The 16238-nt window shown below is 40.9% G+C and overlaps 1 protein-coding gene across 1 annotated transcript in view; it reads left to right on the top strand.

The window, feature by feature from the left end:
* Nucleotides 1-16238, top strand: part of SPHKAP (SPHK1 interactor, AKAP domain containing) — a 1527314-nt gene that overhangs the window by 542732 nt on the left and 968344 nt on the right. The window contains exon 3 of the mRNA XM_086943759.1: nt 2085-2195. Coding sequence (XP_086799885.1) covers nt 2085-2195 — 111 coding nt within the window. The remainder of the gene's footprint in view (nt 1-2084; nt 2196-16238) is intronic.

Raw genomic sequence — 16238 nt, 5'->3', positions numbered from 1 at the left:
TGGGCTTAGATTTTTCAGGTCCTTTTAACTTGCTTAGTTCTGAGAATAAATATTTAGTTGTAATCATTGATTACTTTTCCAAGTGGCTTTATTTTTCTTTTGTTATGAGGCCGGATTCTTCTTTTGTAATTACTTTTCTGCAACGTTTATTCATGGTGGAGGGTTTTCCTATTGAAATTGTAACAGACAATGGTATTCATTTTATTTCCAGCAAATTTGAGAATTTCCTAAGTGGTGCCTCGGTTAAACATGTGTTAGTACCCTTATATAGTCCTTCGTCAAATGGTCTGGTGGAAAGTGCTAACCGTCTATTGAAAGAAGGTGTTAAAACTGCTGTTTCTAATAATTTGGATGTTTGCAAGTATCTTTGTGAAAAAGTTTGGAGTTACAACACCACTCCGCATTCTACCACGGATGTCACTCCTTATTTTTTTGCTCAGGGGTAGAAAACCTGTTTCTTCTCTTAACCCTGCTTGGTTGAAGGGGAAAGTTGGAGAGAAAAGTCCTGGTTTGGATATTCACAAACTCAGAAAACAGGTTGAACTCAAACAGGAAACATATAAGAGAAATTTTAATTTAAGAAAACACGTTAAAATTACTTCTTTGTCTCCTGGAGACTGGGTAATCATAAAAAAACCCATAAGAGTTACGAAAGGTGAATCAAAGTTTTCAGCGCCTGCGAAAGTTTTAAAAGTTTCTAAGATGGCTGTGATGTTGCAGGGTCGTGGATGGTGGAACACAAATGCTGTTGTGAAGATTACGAAAGAACAGGCGAAAACCATTTGTGATAGATCTGTTAAAAAAACTGATTCCAGTTGGCTTGATTCTGAAAAGATGTGTCAGAAAAATGACATTGGGCATACTACTTCTTCTCATGCTTCATGGGATCTTGGGGGTGGTGATTCTAATTCTGTCATTTGTCGAAATGTTGAAAATGTAGAAAATATTGGTGGTAATTCTGGGGATCATGCACCAACTAGATGCAGTTCTCGTGTCAGAAATCCTGTCCGTTCTGATGATTTTGTTTATTATTGAATGTGTTTTTTTTATTTTTTTTTATTTATTTTAGGTTTATTATAAGGAGGGGGGTGTAGAGAGTGTATTTCTTTATGGAAGGTTTGTTTCTGTTAATTCTATATTCAGGAAATGTTAATGTGCAACTTTCAGTCACTGCCTTTATTATTCCGTTACTGCCCTACTGTTCATGTCTCATGTCGTGGGTCCTACTTGTGGAATAAATCCTGTTTCCAACAACTATTCTTGGACTCATACTTTGAAGATATGATTGGATTGTACTTTCTACATTTATTCGTTAATGTAATCCTTTCTGCAGCCTGACACCATCTTGCCTAAACATAAATGTTTGATGGGAGGTAAAAGATGAGGGATCCAATCCTAGGGAAAAGTTCATACAGTAAGCTATAGGCATTCTGCAACAGATGGGTCTAAACCTTTGGTGAGTTCAGGAAGTTGACTTTGAGTATGAGATTGGTGGGAATGGAGTTCCTAAGCCTCCCCCTTCCCAACAAGGGAGATCGCTAAGTGAATCATTTGCGTTAGCCGCCTGGGGGTACTAGACTCATGAAGCCCAACCATGGGAGTTGGCTGGTAGAGTGGAACAATTTTCAAGAGGTATCGATGCATTACCATACAGAACTTTGAAGGGGAGGGGCTTGAAGTGCTGGCATTCCCCGAACCACGGCTAGGCAGTCAGGGCAAGATAGATGCCGCCAGGCTGGAGCTTGTGGGGAACAGGTTTTTGGACCTTTTGAAATCTCAAATCTCTGCGTTTCATGATGGCTCTGGATTTGGTGTTGTACTCCTTTAACTTACTCTTTTAACAGATGTGATGGAGTGCTGTGCAGTAGATATCACATTCTTGTTTTGCTCACACTGCATTGGTTTTGTTAAAGTGTTCCATGAATGACATTCACCTGAAAGCTCCCTCACACATGGTAATTAACTACGTTAAGGTAAGCTGACAGCTCACCTTAAATTATAGTGTACCACAATGTTCTAAAAGAAGTACAAATGGAAGAATAAAAATAACTCTACATGCTGTATTCTTCTTTTTCCATTGCCAGGTTCTTTGCAGTGACAGTCCGCTGGAATCTACAGACTACTGGCTACAAAATCAGAGGGCATTATGTCGCATCGACTTTGTGGAGGATAAATCAGACAGCAACTGCGCCTCGGTATGTGCACAATTTAATTTATCCTTGCCCTTAAGAAGACCGCAGTGCTAGCATCTTAAAATGAACGAGTTTTTCAGAAGTAATTCTCAAGAATCTTTTTGTGCTTCACAGGTGGAATTTCTTTATCACAAAAATCAAAACCGTTGTCTTGTTTTAGGTCAAATTATAAATGTAAATAGTATTTTAACATGCGTTGCATTTTGGGATCTTTCATCATACAATTTATTTTTCAACTGATTATCTCTCGATACAGTTTCATATAAACGGAAACACTGGCATTATGCCATTCAGTGGCTGTCGGGTGTTCCACATAAATGTGGAATTACTGCTGTTGCCAGATAATCCACCTTGGAGTAGACAATGTGCTAATTCCAACAAAAAACAGTGGCCAAATTTATCAAGGACTTGCGTCGCCCTTGTGCCACACAATGCCACCTTGAGTAGCCCTGCATGGCTTGATAAATCTAGTGTAACGCAAAGCATTGCAAATCGCTGCATTGCGTTGCTTATGCATGCAGGCATTCCATGGTGAAAGTGTGGGTGCTCCCATGCATCCACTCACGGATTTAAGTGCATTCCCAGATTTACCATTAATAGTAGCCTTGGGAATGCATCAAAATACCACGCCTCACCAATCGAGTCATAACAAGGAGAAATATAGCTTTCTCCTAGTTTTTTATTCTGTTTTGTGTGCTGGAAAGTGTCCCTTTTTGCACAAAACAATCCTGCCTACACCGCAGGTACCCTGGCAACATGACGCAAGGGTACCTAGGCTGATGCTAGACAGCCAGAAATGCGCCAGCACTAGGAAAGGACAGGAATGTGCAGTATATTGGTAAATACAGCATATTCCTGCCTTTTCCCTTTCACGCAGAGCAGCGCAGTGCAGCAAGATGCCTTGCTGTGTGAAAGAATGATTAATTTGCTCCATTGTTTCAAGCTACCCTTTAAGGTGTTGCTGCAATCAGGTGTTACATGGGTAGTAAGGAGGTTTAACCTTTTCTCGGACTGTATTAATGTGTGCGAAAATGGCAACATTCTAAAACAATGCTGCATTTTTTGCCACATAGTTTGATCCACCCTGCTGCATAATTTGGTCCTCCATTGCTGCATAAATCCAGTGACAATGCATCCAACCAAGAATGTACAAAACAGTGGTTGCTTATGGCAGTACTAATAACAGAAGGAACTAGAGGGTAGTGAAGGCCAAAACCTCTTGTTTAGTGGTGTTATTTGGACTCAGGAGCTTCCTAGGGGAGATTCAAGTAAACAGAGATGTTTGTTCAAGCTAGATTGCATTGGTAGCTGAGCTATGATATGTTCTGAGCCCCACTCTGTCATATTACTTTGGCTTCCTTCTAGATACCTTTATCTAGGTTGTTTGAACTCAACCTTTTGAACCGGCTGCCACAGAAATTTAGGCAAGGACAGCTCCTGCTGACCATTTAAAAAGTGGTTAAAATTAGTTAATCTGTTAACTGGGTAAATGTTGTTCTGATGCTGTTCTTGATATGCTAATGCTAAATTCAGCATGCAAGATGTTATTTTTTTGTTCTGCCTGCTCGGAAACAGAACTATCATGATAGAATAAACGATAGCTGCCTGACTGGGATTTTGAAAAGGCAACATGGGGATTCCTGATTCCTGTAACCTCATGTGAAGGATGCTTGCTGACACTTACCCACAGGTAATCGGGAGTTAGACCATCCGGGCAGGGATTTGGCAGATCCAATCACCTTAGACAAGATAGGGTAGAGCGCGCTAGGTAGGAGTACACTATACTACAGTTCTTGTAAGCAAGCATATAGTTTTCTGCAATCTGAAATTGTTGAATTGTTCGTCTCTGTCACCGTTCTCATAATGAAAATAATATTATTCTGCTTCTTTCTATTAATCATTGCAGCGCACATATTTTACTCAAGAATCACAATGCTTCAATAAATATTGAACCCGCATGTGTATTTCTTGTGTATCTCTTTGGGTATGCATAAGTAACTGAGCCAAAGGGTTCTATATCTGTTACCATGATTTCCTAGGAGAATCAGGCTTGTCATGTGGTTGCACACTGAAGGGATATGTTAATTTCATATATATCTAAAGTGGTAAACTTGCATATATTCTAATTTTAAATAACGTGCACTCTGGCTTGTGCATAACTAGGTCTACTTGGGTGTGCCTCAGTAATATTTAAAAGTGAGGTTTTGACCTGTCAATAGGGTTTATTTTACAGGTCAAATCACAGTTTTTATACTGCTAAAGTCAGGCTGCAGAGGTAGGTTTGAAGCCAAGTTTTACACTGTCACTGTAGCAGATGGCACAATAGGTGGTACAGCACACTAGTGACATTTGACTTAGAGGCCCTGTGTACAGTTTCTACAATACACTGGAAACGTGTAGGTAAATAAAATATGCCAATTACGAATATGTCAGTTCCACACCATGCACAGGCTCTTTACTGCTGTTCAGCAGAGTTAAAGTCCATAGATGTTTAAATCCAGCACACACATATATATACATACACATACATATATATATATATATATATATATATATATATATATATATATATATATATATATATATATATATATATATATATATATATATGAGGCAACATACTGATACTCTTGCTCAGGTGAGATGGGAAGGAAGGGGCGTTGACTGATCCCATCCATATTGATTGGGTCGGAGGTAAGACAGGGGAGTGTTTTGGCACCAAAGATGTTTACTCAATATATTAATGGTGTAATCAAGTTTTTGAACAAGGATTGATGTTTTGCACCTAAAATAGGAGGGCAGAAACACGCCAAATCTTCTTTTTGCAGATGAAACTTTGTTAATCTTTGAATCACAACAGGGACTCCAACAGCTTTTGAATGCCTTTCAGCTGTTCTCTGTTGAGTGGGGTCTGGAGCTTAATAGCTTCAAGACCAAATGCATGATCCTTTCCTTACAAAAGACAACCCTTTGCAAAAGCTGGATGTTGGTGGGTGATAGCCCCTTAGATGCGATGGCCAAATTTGATTATTTAGGTTTAAAACGTACAAGAAATGTATGTTGGGCTTGGCAAGTGGAAAGGGAAGAGTTGCCCTTGGTTGAACACCCATCTAATAAAGGTAAACTCCACAGAAAAACTATATCCAGAAGGGGGGGCCCCTGCATTAGAGATTTACAATGTCAAGGCTCTAGGGTCGGTCCCGAATGGTGTGGAGCTATGGGGTAGTACCAAACCCAGAGCCTATCTACAGTGGAGCATAACTTTTTAAGATCCTTAATAAACCTCCCAGCTAGTGGCCTATTGACACCTCTTTATTTAGATCTGGCACAAAAAAAATCACGCACAGGATTGAGGACAGACTTCTAATTTTTTGGCACCGGCTCTTGTCTACAGCAGTGTCAGAATCCTACCGGGTGGGCCTGAGAGACCTCATGTCTCCGCAATGTGTAAGTAGAATCCAGTGGTTTTGCACTGTGAAATGCTCTACTTCTGAAGTTGAGCCTTGATAATCAACGGTTCTCCCCAAGACCACGCACTTAATCTCAAAGGCTAGCATCAAAGCCATTTTCTGGGAGATTGTTGCAGTTGACAACATTTTGCAATGTAAGGGATCATTATGTGATGCTTTTATTTATTTTAGGTATGGATTCTTACCTGTAAAACACTTTAGTAGGATGTAGCATACAGAAATGGTCCCTGCTAATGACCTTTGTACGTGTTGTCAAGGGAGTTCTGAATCGCGCATCCATGTACTGTTCTTTTGTTCATTTTAGAAATAGCCTCATACTAAGTGGATTGTCCCCCTTTGTAGAAACCTGGGCATAAGATAGAACCAAGAGGAGATCAGAATACTGCAGATTGACTCAAGCCAGATTGTGGTATTTTGTCTGACTAAGTTCCTGATGGCAATGTGGATAAGATTCGCAAAGCATGTATAAAAATAATTTTATTTTTATTTTTATGGACCCCTATGCTGCTAGTGTGCTGCGCTGCTGGCAGTATCTTGCATGTGCTTTTTGTAGAGGAGTTTTATTTCAAACATGCTGCTATTTTAATGTGTTAATAGATGTAAATTGACAGATTGTATTGAGGAGTTTTATTTTTCATGAGCTGCTATCTTAATATATTTAACAGATGAAAATGTTCCATTTAACCAAACTGAATATACTGTGCTATTTCTAATAGTTTTTACTTTTTTATGTATGTGTGCTCTTTGGTGTTATATGGTATATATAACCTAATGGTGTCTATATTGCCTAGTGGTGGTCACTAGGTAGTTATAGTTAAGTCAGCTGCTCCATAGGAAAATCACTTTTTGTGTTGCTAATACATTTAGCACCGTTTGACGCACCTCCACAAAAGTTTCCAAAAGATTATACATTTTGACCAGCTTGTGCTTGGATGGTTTTGGGGTGAGCCGTCAAGTGGGTGTTGAGAAAAAAGAGGTCCCAAAATGCACAACCCCATGCATTTTTTATAGACTTCTTTAAGCAATGTTATAGCAAAATCTGTTGAATTGAATTACAGCAAATTTGGTTGTAAACTAAATCATGGTCCACAGATTGTGCTTTTTGTGATTTTGTGTAATTGTATATCGTGCCGGTTGGGTCGGCAAGAATATCAAGAGATTTGAGTCTCTTTCAGGAGCACCAGTTTAAAATAGAGTATTATGATCGACCGAGAGAGCTTTATTTCCCATTGGCCATATTGCTCACATGCGAGTCACTGGAGCGAGCGCTCTGATTGGCTGCCAGCAATATGAAAAAAGTATGAAAAAAAGTTTTCTGGAAGCAATTACAGGGCTTGGGGACTTAGTCTCCTGCCCTGAATTATAAAAAGGAAAATGATATAAGGTTGCAGGGTATGGCTACTCTGACACCCTAGGCCCCATGGGGGAGACCCAGAGGGACCTCCGTGGGGCCAAAAACAAAATGTTATCTGCAAAAAATGCCACAGTCAAAAAAAAAATGCCAGCTAGCTGCAGTTATTATGCCTAGAGAAGCTTACCCCCGAGGCCAAAATGTGTTTATATGGGGAAAGGGGATGTGCGGCAGCACCAATAAGATCCCCTTACTTTTTATGGCCTTAGTCAATAACTCAATCGGTGACCCTGCTTTCTCTTCAGCTTCACAAAAACAAACGCTAGCTTGGAGCGGTACTGTGGATGTGGTAATTGTGTTAGTATGGCCAAGATGCCACTGCTATTGGCTGTAATAGTGGTGAGGGAGTGATGAAAAAGTTGGCAAAGATGTGAAGCCTAAGCAATTCTGTAATGATGTCAGTGTGTCGCCCATCACCAGTGACTCTATCTGTCCAATATTACTGATTCCTTCCGCTGCTATAGTCCTGATTGCCCACTAATTAAAAAAAACACCATCATTTATCTGCCACAACTACAAGTTTAATTTTTTTTACTCTTTCCCTTCACCTTGAAAGGAAAGATACTTGAGTTCACCAAGAGACATCTAGAAAAAGCACAAGAATAACTAAAGCCCGGACAAATAAAAAACCCTGAAATTAATATCTCAACATAAGAACAAAGAAGAAGAACTGCTAAGACAGACCATGTCAAGAATCATACAGTCAATCAACTATGCTAAACCTAATTAAACCATAATGGAACAAAAATTGCAAGTGAAAGACAAATATAAGTTCTTCGGAAAGCTGAAGAAGAAACAGTCTTTAGGTAACATTACAATTTCCCAGCTAAAGAAAGAATTCACAGTTATTCTTTCTGTAACACCCTCTTCAGTCCTTTTTATGCAAACTATACTGAACATGCGCAGGACACTCTGGGCTAAAGAAAAGGTCTGAAACACCAAAGAAAGTCATCAGAAAAGTCTTCCTGGTTTCAAATTTCTTGCCAACTGTTATCCCATCCTATGTCTTGGTTCAACATTAGCACTTATGGGAAAGTTCACAAACTTAATTTTTTAGAATGTAGGTAATACTATAATAACTACTAACATACTACAAAATGATATTCACATAGCAATGTGCAAAGATCTCCATGTCCACTTCTCCTATCTTTTATGTGCGGCAATCTCCTCATATGTAATTTTACATTTTAGTAGTATTGTGGTAGGGACAGAGGACAGTGGCTGGAAAATTTGGAATATTTACTACAAAAGATAAAGAGTTAAGGGGGAGTAATGAGGAGTTAAGGGAGAGGCATGGACGGGTTAAGAGAGAGACATGCATTTTCTAAAAAACAGTAAGCCCCTTTAGATTCAACAAACTACCCTTCTACAGTGACTGCAGCCACAAGGAACCCAAAACTGTTGTAAATGTACTCCAGATCAGAGTACCAAAGATCCTTATTCGGCAGTTTGGATGGTTGGCAATTTGTTGCGCTCTGTTCTGTATGTGCAGTGCACTTACGTGCTCATGCTTGCCTGAGAAGTGCGTTCTCATAGTGCGCTGGTGGTGTTACCTGCTGTGTCAGGCTAACGTTTGCCCGTTTCCTTGTCTGAAGTACCTGCCTCTTCTCCTGTGCATCTGTTCCATTCATTTGCTTCTGATCTTCCCCCTCCCCTCTTCCTGTGTGGCTGTAAAGAAATTGTCCTTTTACGCTTCTGCATTACCGCCCTATTTGCTATATTGCCTTCACCTCTTCGCGTCTTGAAGGCCTGTAGGCCGGTTGTTTATGAGGTGGCCGCCTGCCGCTGCTGATCCAGCTTCAGCCAGATTTGACTCATGGGCTCAGGCCCCGATACTACTGCCTGAGCTTCTCCTTGGAGTCGAGGCCAGCAACTGAAGGGGATTGAGGGGGACTGGAGTGGCCTTGTTAGCTTTTTGCCCCATTGACACCCACTAATCACCTCCTTGGGCTCTGGTGTATAATTTAGCCTCAAAGTCAGCAGCTGTGGCAGTTAAAAGGAGTGAGGAAATCCCCACTTCACAAGGTTCCCTTTGTGTGCATCTAGACATTCTGTAATCAAGGGCTCAGATAAGGTGGGGGTGAGGGACGTTATTTCAGCACAGTCACAGGAGAGTTCAGGGCTTTAGTTTCAGCAGGACCCAGGTGCGGTGTAGGGGTGTGTAGGCAGGTGTATTATTCTGGTTGCGAAGGTGGGTTATGGCTAGTGGAAGGCTCAGGTAAAGCAGTTTGGCTTCAAATTTCATGCTGGTGGCATTTGGTTTGTGATCCTGTCCATCCTGTGCTGACTGACACAATCATCATCATTGGATACCTGTTCCTAGATAGGCCCTGGAGATAGAAATGCGCTCTCAAAAGAAACCCTTGCTTCCTGACAAGCCTCCACAGCCTATGAACTCTGGTAGCATTGTCAGAACCACCAATGAAGATTTATTAACAGAGTAAGTTAGATCTGTTGTTTGTGCACCTTCTACAACAGGGGTTTATGCCCACATGCATCAAAGTCAATTGCATTCGCAAACGGTGTGAATCGCAATTTTCGGCCGTTTGCGAATGCAATTGACTAATTTGGAATGCATCATGCATTTCGCAATTTTAGGAATTGCAACCATGTTGCGATTTCTAAAATTGCGATTGCATTTAAGAAATCGCAATTTCAGATTTCTAAAATGCAATGCATGATCATTTTGTAATTGCGAATTCGCAATTTGGAAGTGGTAAATTAGCATGAAGTTGTACTTCATGCTAATTTACCGAAAAGTTTCAACTATGCACAAATTGCATTTTTGAAAGTTTTAATTTACACCCACACATGCCCTTGGGGCATGTGTGTGTGTAAATTGCATTTAAAGTTACATTTCAGGGGTGCAGTGAGAGGTTCTTTGGACCCCCCCTGCACCCTTGAAATTGCATTCACATTTTGCGAATCGCAATTTGAAATTCGCAAAATGTGAATGCCTTCCCATTCATTCCTATGAGCCTTTTGGCCCATAGGAATCAATGGGAAGGGTTTTCCTTAATTGTGATTCGCAAATTGTGAATCGCAATTACGGAAAAATACCGAATCGCAAAAATAAATGCGAATTGTTCATGCATTGCAGTTTGCGATTTCTAAATTGCGATTCCTTAATTTTCGCAATTTAGGAATCGCAAACGGGTGCAATGATGCATGTGGCCGTTAGTCTTCAATGGACCCTCTTTATCATGAACAATTACCTTAAAAATGATTAAATGGTTATCAATCAAGAACTGCTTTTCCACGGAATCCTATCACTTAACAAATTTTCAGAGCGCCACTCAGACCATCAACATGATCTGTCACACTGATCAGAAGAGGCCTTAGTGAACTCAATCGCTATTCCAGAAGGGTTGCGTTCTTCTTTTAGTACTTTAAGTGCCATTCAGTCAAATCTTTGTTCTAATATCAACCCAATACCAGAATGGCCTTAATTAGCGACCCTCCAACTAATGCTATTCATATATAAACCAGTTAGAAACAGACTCAATATATGGACTAGACCCTATGGAAGAGCAGGAGAGCAACATGGCGTACATCTTTGACCTGGCGGCCCCTATGAGAAAGAAATACAACTGGCTTGCAAACTGACTGAATAACACAGCTTTATTGGAGAAGCTTCCTGAATGAAATTGTCCCTTGCTCTCAGTGTTGCACCCTAGTCCACGATTTATAACAATCACAGCTCCGCTCCTTATAATTCTTCCATACCACCAGTACATCTAGTTTTGCAGGCCATGGGAGCAATTACATCAACACATGCTAAAATGTCTGAAATTATGGGACACCAATCAGCTGTCCTGTCAGGGTAGTCATCTCTTTTAAAAGAGATCAAAGAAGTACTTAATGCACTTAATCCTATTCTTTTATTTTTACAAAAGGCTGACACAACTTTGCAAACTGTGGTTTCACACCTAAGTAATTTGGCAAGGCTTGACAACATATTTATCCTCCTGCAGCTCCTGCCAATGAAGCTATCTTCCATGAACATGCTCTCACCTCAGGATGCATCATCTTTACAAACAATTGTTATTCCAATGAACACCACTCTCGGTGTCTCTTCCTCTGACATCACCCAACCAAGAGCTTTCAGGAGGCCAAATACTGAGAAAGGCTCTCACATCACAGCTTTTAATTCCAGTCAGGATGCACAGCTTTCACCGACATTCGATATTCCATCTGATATTAATACTTGTGTTTCATCCTCTGGTGCTAATCAGTCAGGAGTGCCAGGGAAGGCAACTACTATGGAATCTTTACACATTATGCTCTCTAATCCAGATCAAAGCTCATTCTCTTTTGATAAGTCTCTGAATGTCGCTCTTTCAGATGATACTGTAATAACTGATGATACATCTGAGCCTCATAATACCACAGCAGTAGTGGAACTTCCGCAGTACGTCAGCAAGTGAAGTCTAAAAAAGTTAGGAAGATTAAATAAAAAGGCCATGCAGAACGAATACAAACCAAATAACCATTCCAAGAAAACTACTAAACCTCTTTCCAATATTTAATAAGGATAACCATAAAATGGGGTAAAAATTCCCGGGTCCCCAACTTGGGCACACCAATGAGAATCTAGAAGAAGTGCCATTATCTCAACCCATCAATAAGACTTCAAAAGACTTACTACCACCTTTGAGGAAGGGCACTACAGCTGAACTCTTGAAAGATGAACCTTCTCTGGAGGGGACCCATGATCATATAGGAGCAACTCATTCTTTGACCCTAGAACCTACTTACCTTAAGAAAAATATTGGTGGCAATTCTAGTCATGATTTAGGAGATGCCTCATTTTTACCCAAACCATTGGAGTCTGGTTGCTTTGTGGACTCTAGAGATTTTAGCTTACCAAACTAGTCAAAAACAATTGCTGATGGCTTCTCAGTTCTGATAAAATAACTTACAAAGACTCTGAAGAAACCTACTTTGTCACCATCATCTAAACAATCCTGTGATCGTTGCCAACAAAATAAGTTGCATGATTTTAATACAGGTGTACCCAAATCCAATATATTCTATTAGTTTGATTAAGTTTTTACAGAAATGTAAATGTGCATATGCTAAAAGATGGTACCACAGAACATAGGGCCATATGTATCAACATACCCTTTTGCGATTCCTTAATAGCGATTTTTAAGGAATCGCTATTTAGAAATCGCAAAATGGTATGTATGAAGAAATTTGCTATTTTTAAGCGATTCCTTGAAATTCCTTAATTGCGATTAGCAAATTGCTAATCGCAATTAAGGAATAATTTCCCATTCATTTCTATGGGCCAGGAGGCCCATAGGAATGAATGGGAAATTATTCTCAATTTGCGATTCGCAATTTGAGAATAATTGCAAGGGTGCAGGGGTGTCTCAAGAACACCCTGCTGCACCGCTGAAAATGACATGCGTGTGCATATGTTGCACATACATTGCCCTAAGGGCATGTATGAGCGCCACATGGCACCATTGGATTTTCGCCAAAAATAATTTTTTAAAAGAATTCGCAACTTACCACCAACTAGAAGTTGGTGGTAATTAGCGATTCCTTAAGGGCATTTTGGATTATTTTTTTTTTGATACATTGCATTTAAGGAATCGCAAAATTTGCGATTCCTTAAATGCAATCCCAAAATAAGGAATGGCAAATTTTGCGATTCCTTATTTTGCACCCAAATTGTTTGATACATACCATTTTGCGAAAATGGGTTCGCAAACGCGAAATTCTGCGAATTTCGGCGTTTGCGAACCCATTTGGCCTTGATACATATGGCCCATAGTGAGATGCAGACTGATTTAACAGTGAGCAGAGCAATCCGGGACCGAGGCACTAGAATTGCATACCTAGCAGGTTTGAAATTATGTACGACTAACTATCAACCAATTTTCTAACCTGAACCTGTAACATTGCAGGGTTTCAGCGCCACCAAGCTTCAAGCGGGTCTAGACTTACTTCCTTTCTATCAACATTCCATGTTATTTGTTTGCAGGAAACCTGGCACATCAATTTAGTTTCTTTATCAGCTTATCATACATATGAGACCAGTGTGTCTCCTAGTAAAATGGGTAGACCCGCTGGAGGACTGAAGACTCTGATAAAAAAGTTCTTTAACCCCTTCAGCGCGGCGCGAATTTTCGCGCTGTGCTGAAAGTTCTAATGAGCCTATCGGCCCATTCCGTCATGAGCACAGCTCAACCGATGCTCATGACGGAACCGTTCCGTCATGAGCATGGAAGGGGTTAACAACAAAACTTTAGTTTTAAATGTAGATCAGATTTTGTATTACTTGTCTTATTGGGCCACAAAAGGCAGAATCAGCTTATAGTACAGAATGTACATTTTCTGACAATGCTGACAAATGACAAATTAAAAATATCCAGCCTCCTGTATGAAATTGAGGCCATTCTAGATCTTTCTCCAAATGCTAAGACCCTCAATACAGGAGACTTTGATAAAAATGCACAATTAAATCATGGGAAGAAGATTCTGCCGGAGGATTTACCAGATGCATTTTTGGGCATATCAACACCAATATTTGATAATTGGTGGATCATTAATCGGGCCAAGGACCAATATATGTACAAATTCCTATTCGATCAGGGTTTTTGGATATTAAATTGTGATTCACTACCAGCCAACCTGCTCAGTCAAAGTTTACTTTGCATCAGGCAAAAAGTATCATTGATTATACATTATTACACATCTCTGTTTTCTCTATCTGTAACAGCTTCTAAATTAAGTCCAGCCAGGAAAACGATCACGATTCACAATTAATAGTTTTACAATTTCCCTACGGAACTTGAGTCACAGGTGCTTCATTCACAGACAACTCCTTGGTATCTAATAATCAAAGTACAATCAAATGGAATGAGGTATTCACTGATACGTTAAAAGCACTTGGAACCCATTGATTTTACAATCAAGATGATCGGAAACTGGGAAAACACCAAACAAACTTATCTGCTCAATTGATTGACTGACTTGAACCATTTTTTAAATCATGTTATGCTCTTTATTTCCTCAAAACAATGCCACTTGAATCAAAGCTATATGAATCAGCATAATAGGCTGGTACAGCTCTTAAGAGGGAGTATTGGAGGCAACTATGTCATATCCTAATGGAACAATCTACCACACTTCAGGATTCACACACAAAACACCTATAAAAAGGCTATCAGAGGACATCCCAGGAGTTATGCTATGCCCAAGAAGATGCATCTTACAATTAAGTCGAATAACTTAGAGCATTTTTGGTCCTTGATTGGCCATGCACTTTGGTCTTACTGCCCTGCAACTGATCATTTCATCTCATTCGATAATTAGGAGTTGTTAATTAATGACAAAAAGAACAATTGATGGACAGAATGCAGGACAATGTCATATATTCACCCCAGTTCAGAGATATGGGCCTAAATCCATCGTTTTTTTGCTCACCATGCCATTCCAGTTTGGACCCAGCCATATGCAAATCAGTCTTGACCCTGCGCCCAATGGGAAAAGTCCAGCCTAAACTCCCAGGCCAGGTCCTCCCTGGACTGGAAACAAGCATCCTAGGACCGGTTTCGGGCTTTCAGCCTTTATCAGCCAGGATAGCTTGACTCCAGTGGCATGGGGAGCACATGACTCACGTCTCAGCATACCCGTCCCACTCGGGGTGACAAATGCAAAAAGAACAATGGATAGATAGAATGCAGAAAAATGTCATACATTCACCCCAGTACAGAGATCTGGGCCTAAATCTATCGTTTTTTTGCTCACCATGCCATTCCAGTTTGGACCCAGCCATATGCGAATCAGTCTTGACGCTGCGCCTAATGGGAACAGTCCAGCCCAAACTGCCAGGCCAGGTCCTCCCTGGACTGGAAACAAGCATCCTAGCACTGGTTTCGGGCTTTCAGCCCTCATCAGCCAGGATAGCTTGACTCCAGTGGCATGGAGAGCACAGGACTCACGTCTGAGCATACCCGTCCCACTTCGGGTGACAAATTCAAAAAGAACAATTGATGGACAGAATGCAGAACAATGTCATACATCCACCCCAGTACAGAAATATGCGCCTAGATCCATCGTTTTTTGCTCACCATGCCATTCCAGTATGGACCCAGCCATATGCAAATCAGTCTTGACCCTGCGCCCAATGGGAAGAGTTCAGCCCGAACTCCCAGGCCAGGTCCTCCCTGGACAGTAAACAAGCATCCTAGGACCAGTTTCGGGCTTTCAGCCTTCATCAGCCAGGATAGCTTGACTCGAGTGGCATGGAGAGCACATGACTCACATCTGAGCATACCCGTCCCACTCAGGGTGACAAATGCAAAAAAACAATGGATGGATAGAATGCAGAACAATGTCATACATTCACCCCAGTTCAGAGATCTGGACCTAAATCCATCGTTTTTTTGCTCACCATGCCATTCCAGTTTTGACCCAGTCATATGTGAATCAGTCTTGACGCTGCGCCCAGTGGGATAAGTCCAGCCTGAACTGCCAGGCCAGGTCCTCCCTCGACTGGAAACAAGCATCCAAGGATTGGTTTCGGGCTTTCAGGCCTCATCAGCCAGGATAGCTTGAGTCCAGTGGCATGGAGAGCACAAGACTGACGTCTGAGCATACCTGTCCCCCTCGGGGTGCCAAATGCAAAAAGAACAATTCATGGACAGAATGCAGAACAATGTCATAAATTTACCCCAGTACAGAGATCTGGGCCTAAATCCATTGTTTTTTTTGCTTACCATTCCATTCCAGTTTAGACCCAGCCATATGCAAATCAGTCTTGACCCTATGCCCAATGGAAACAGTCCAGCCCGAACTGCCAGGCCAGGCCCTCCCTGGACTGGAAACAAGCATCCTTTGGACCGGTTTGTGCTTTCAGCCCTCATCAGCCAGGATAGCTTGACTCCAGTGGCATGGAGAGCACGGGACTCTCGTCTAAGCATACCCGTCCCAGTCGGGGTAGTGATTTGCCAATACGAAAAATCTCCTTGGGTGAATTTGCGGCAGTACCTATTTTCTCTTCATAGAATGCGGTTTGGGCAGTTTTGATTACTGATTTGTATAGCATAATTGCCTTTCTATAGTCCAATTTCCTAGCCTCTGAGAAATTATGTCTCCATCTTCTTTCTAATCTTCTGCATGATTGCTTTAAATCCCTCAATTTTGGGG

The sequence above is a fragment of the Lissotriton vulgaris genome, chromosome 11 (genome assembly GCF_964263255.1).
Source record: "Lissotriton vulgaris chromosome 11, aLisVul1.2, whole genome shotgun sequence".
NCBI classification, from domain to species: Eukaryota; Metazoa; Chordata; class Amphibia; order Caudata; family Salamandridae; genus Lissotriton; species Lissotriton vulgaris.
This window is presented reverse-complemented; position numbering and strand designations above follow the sequence as displayed.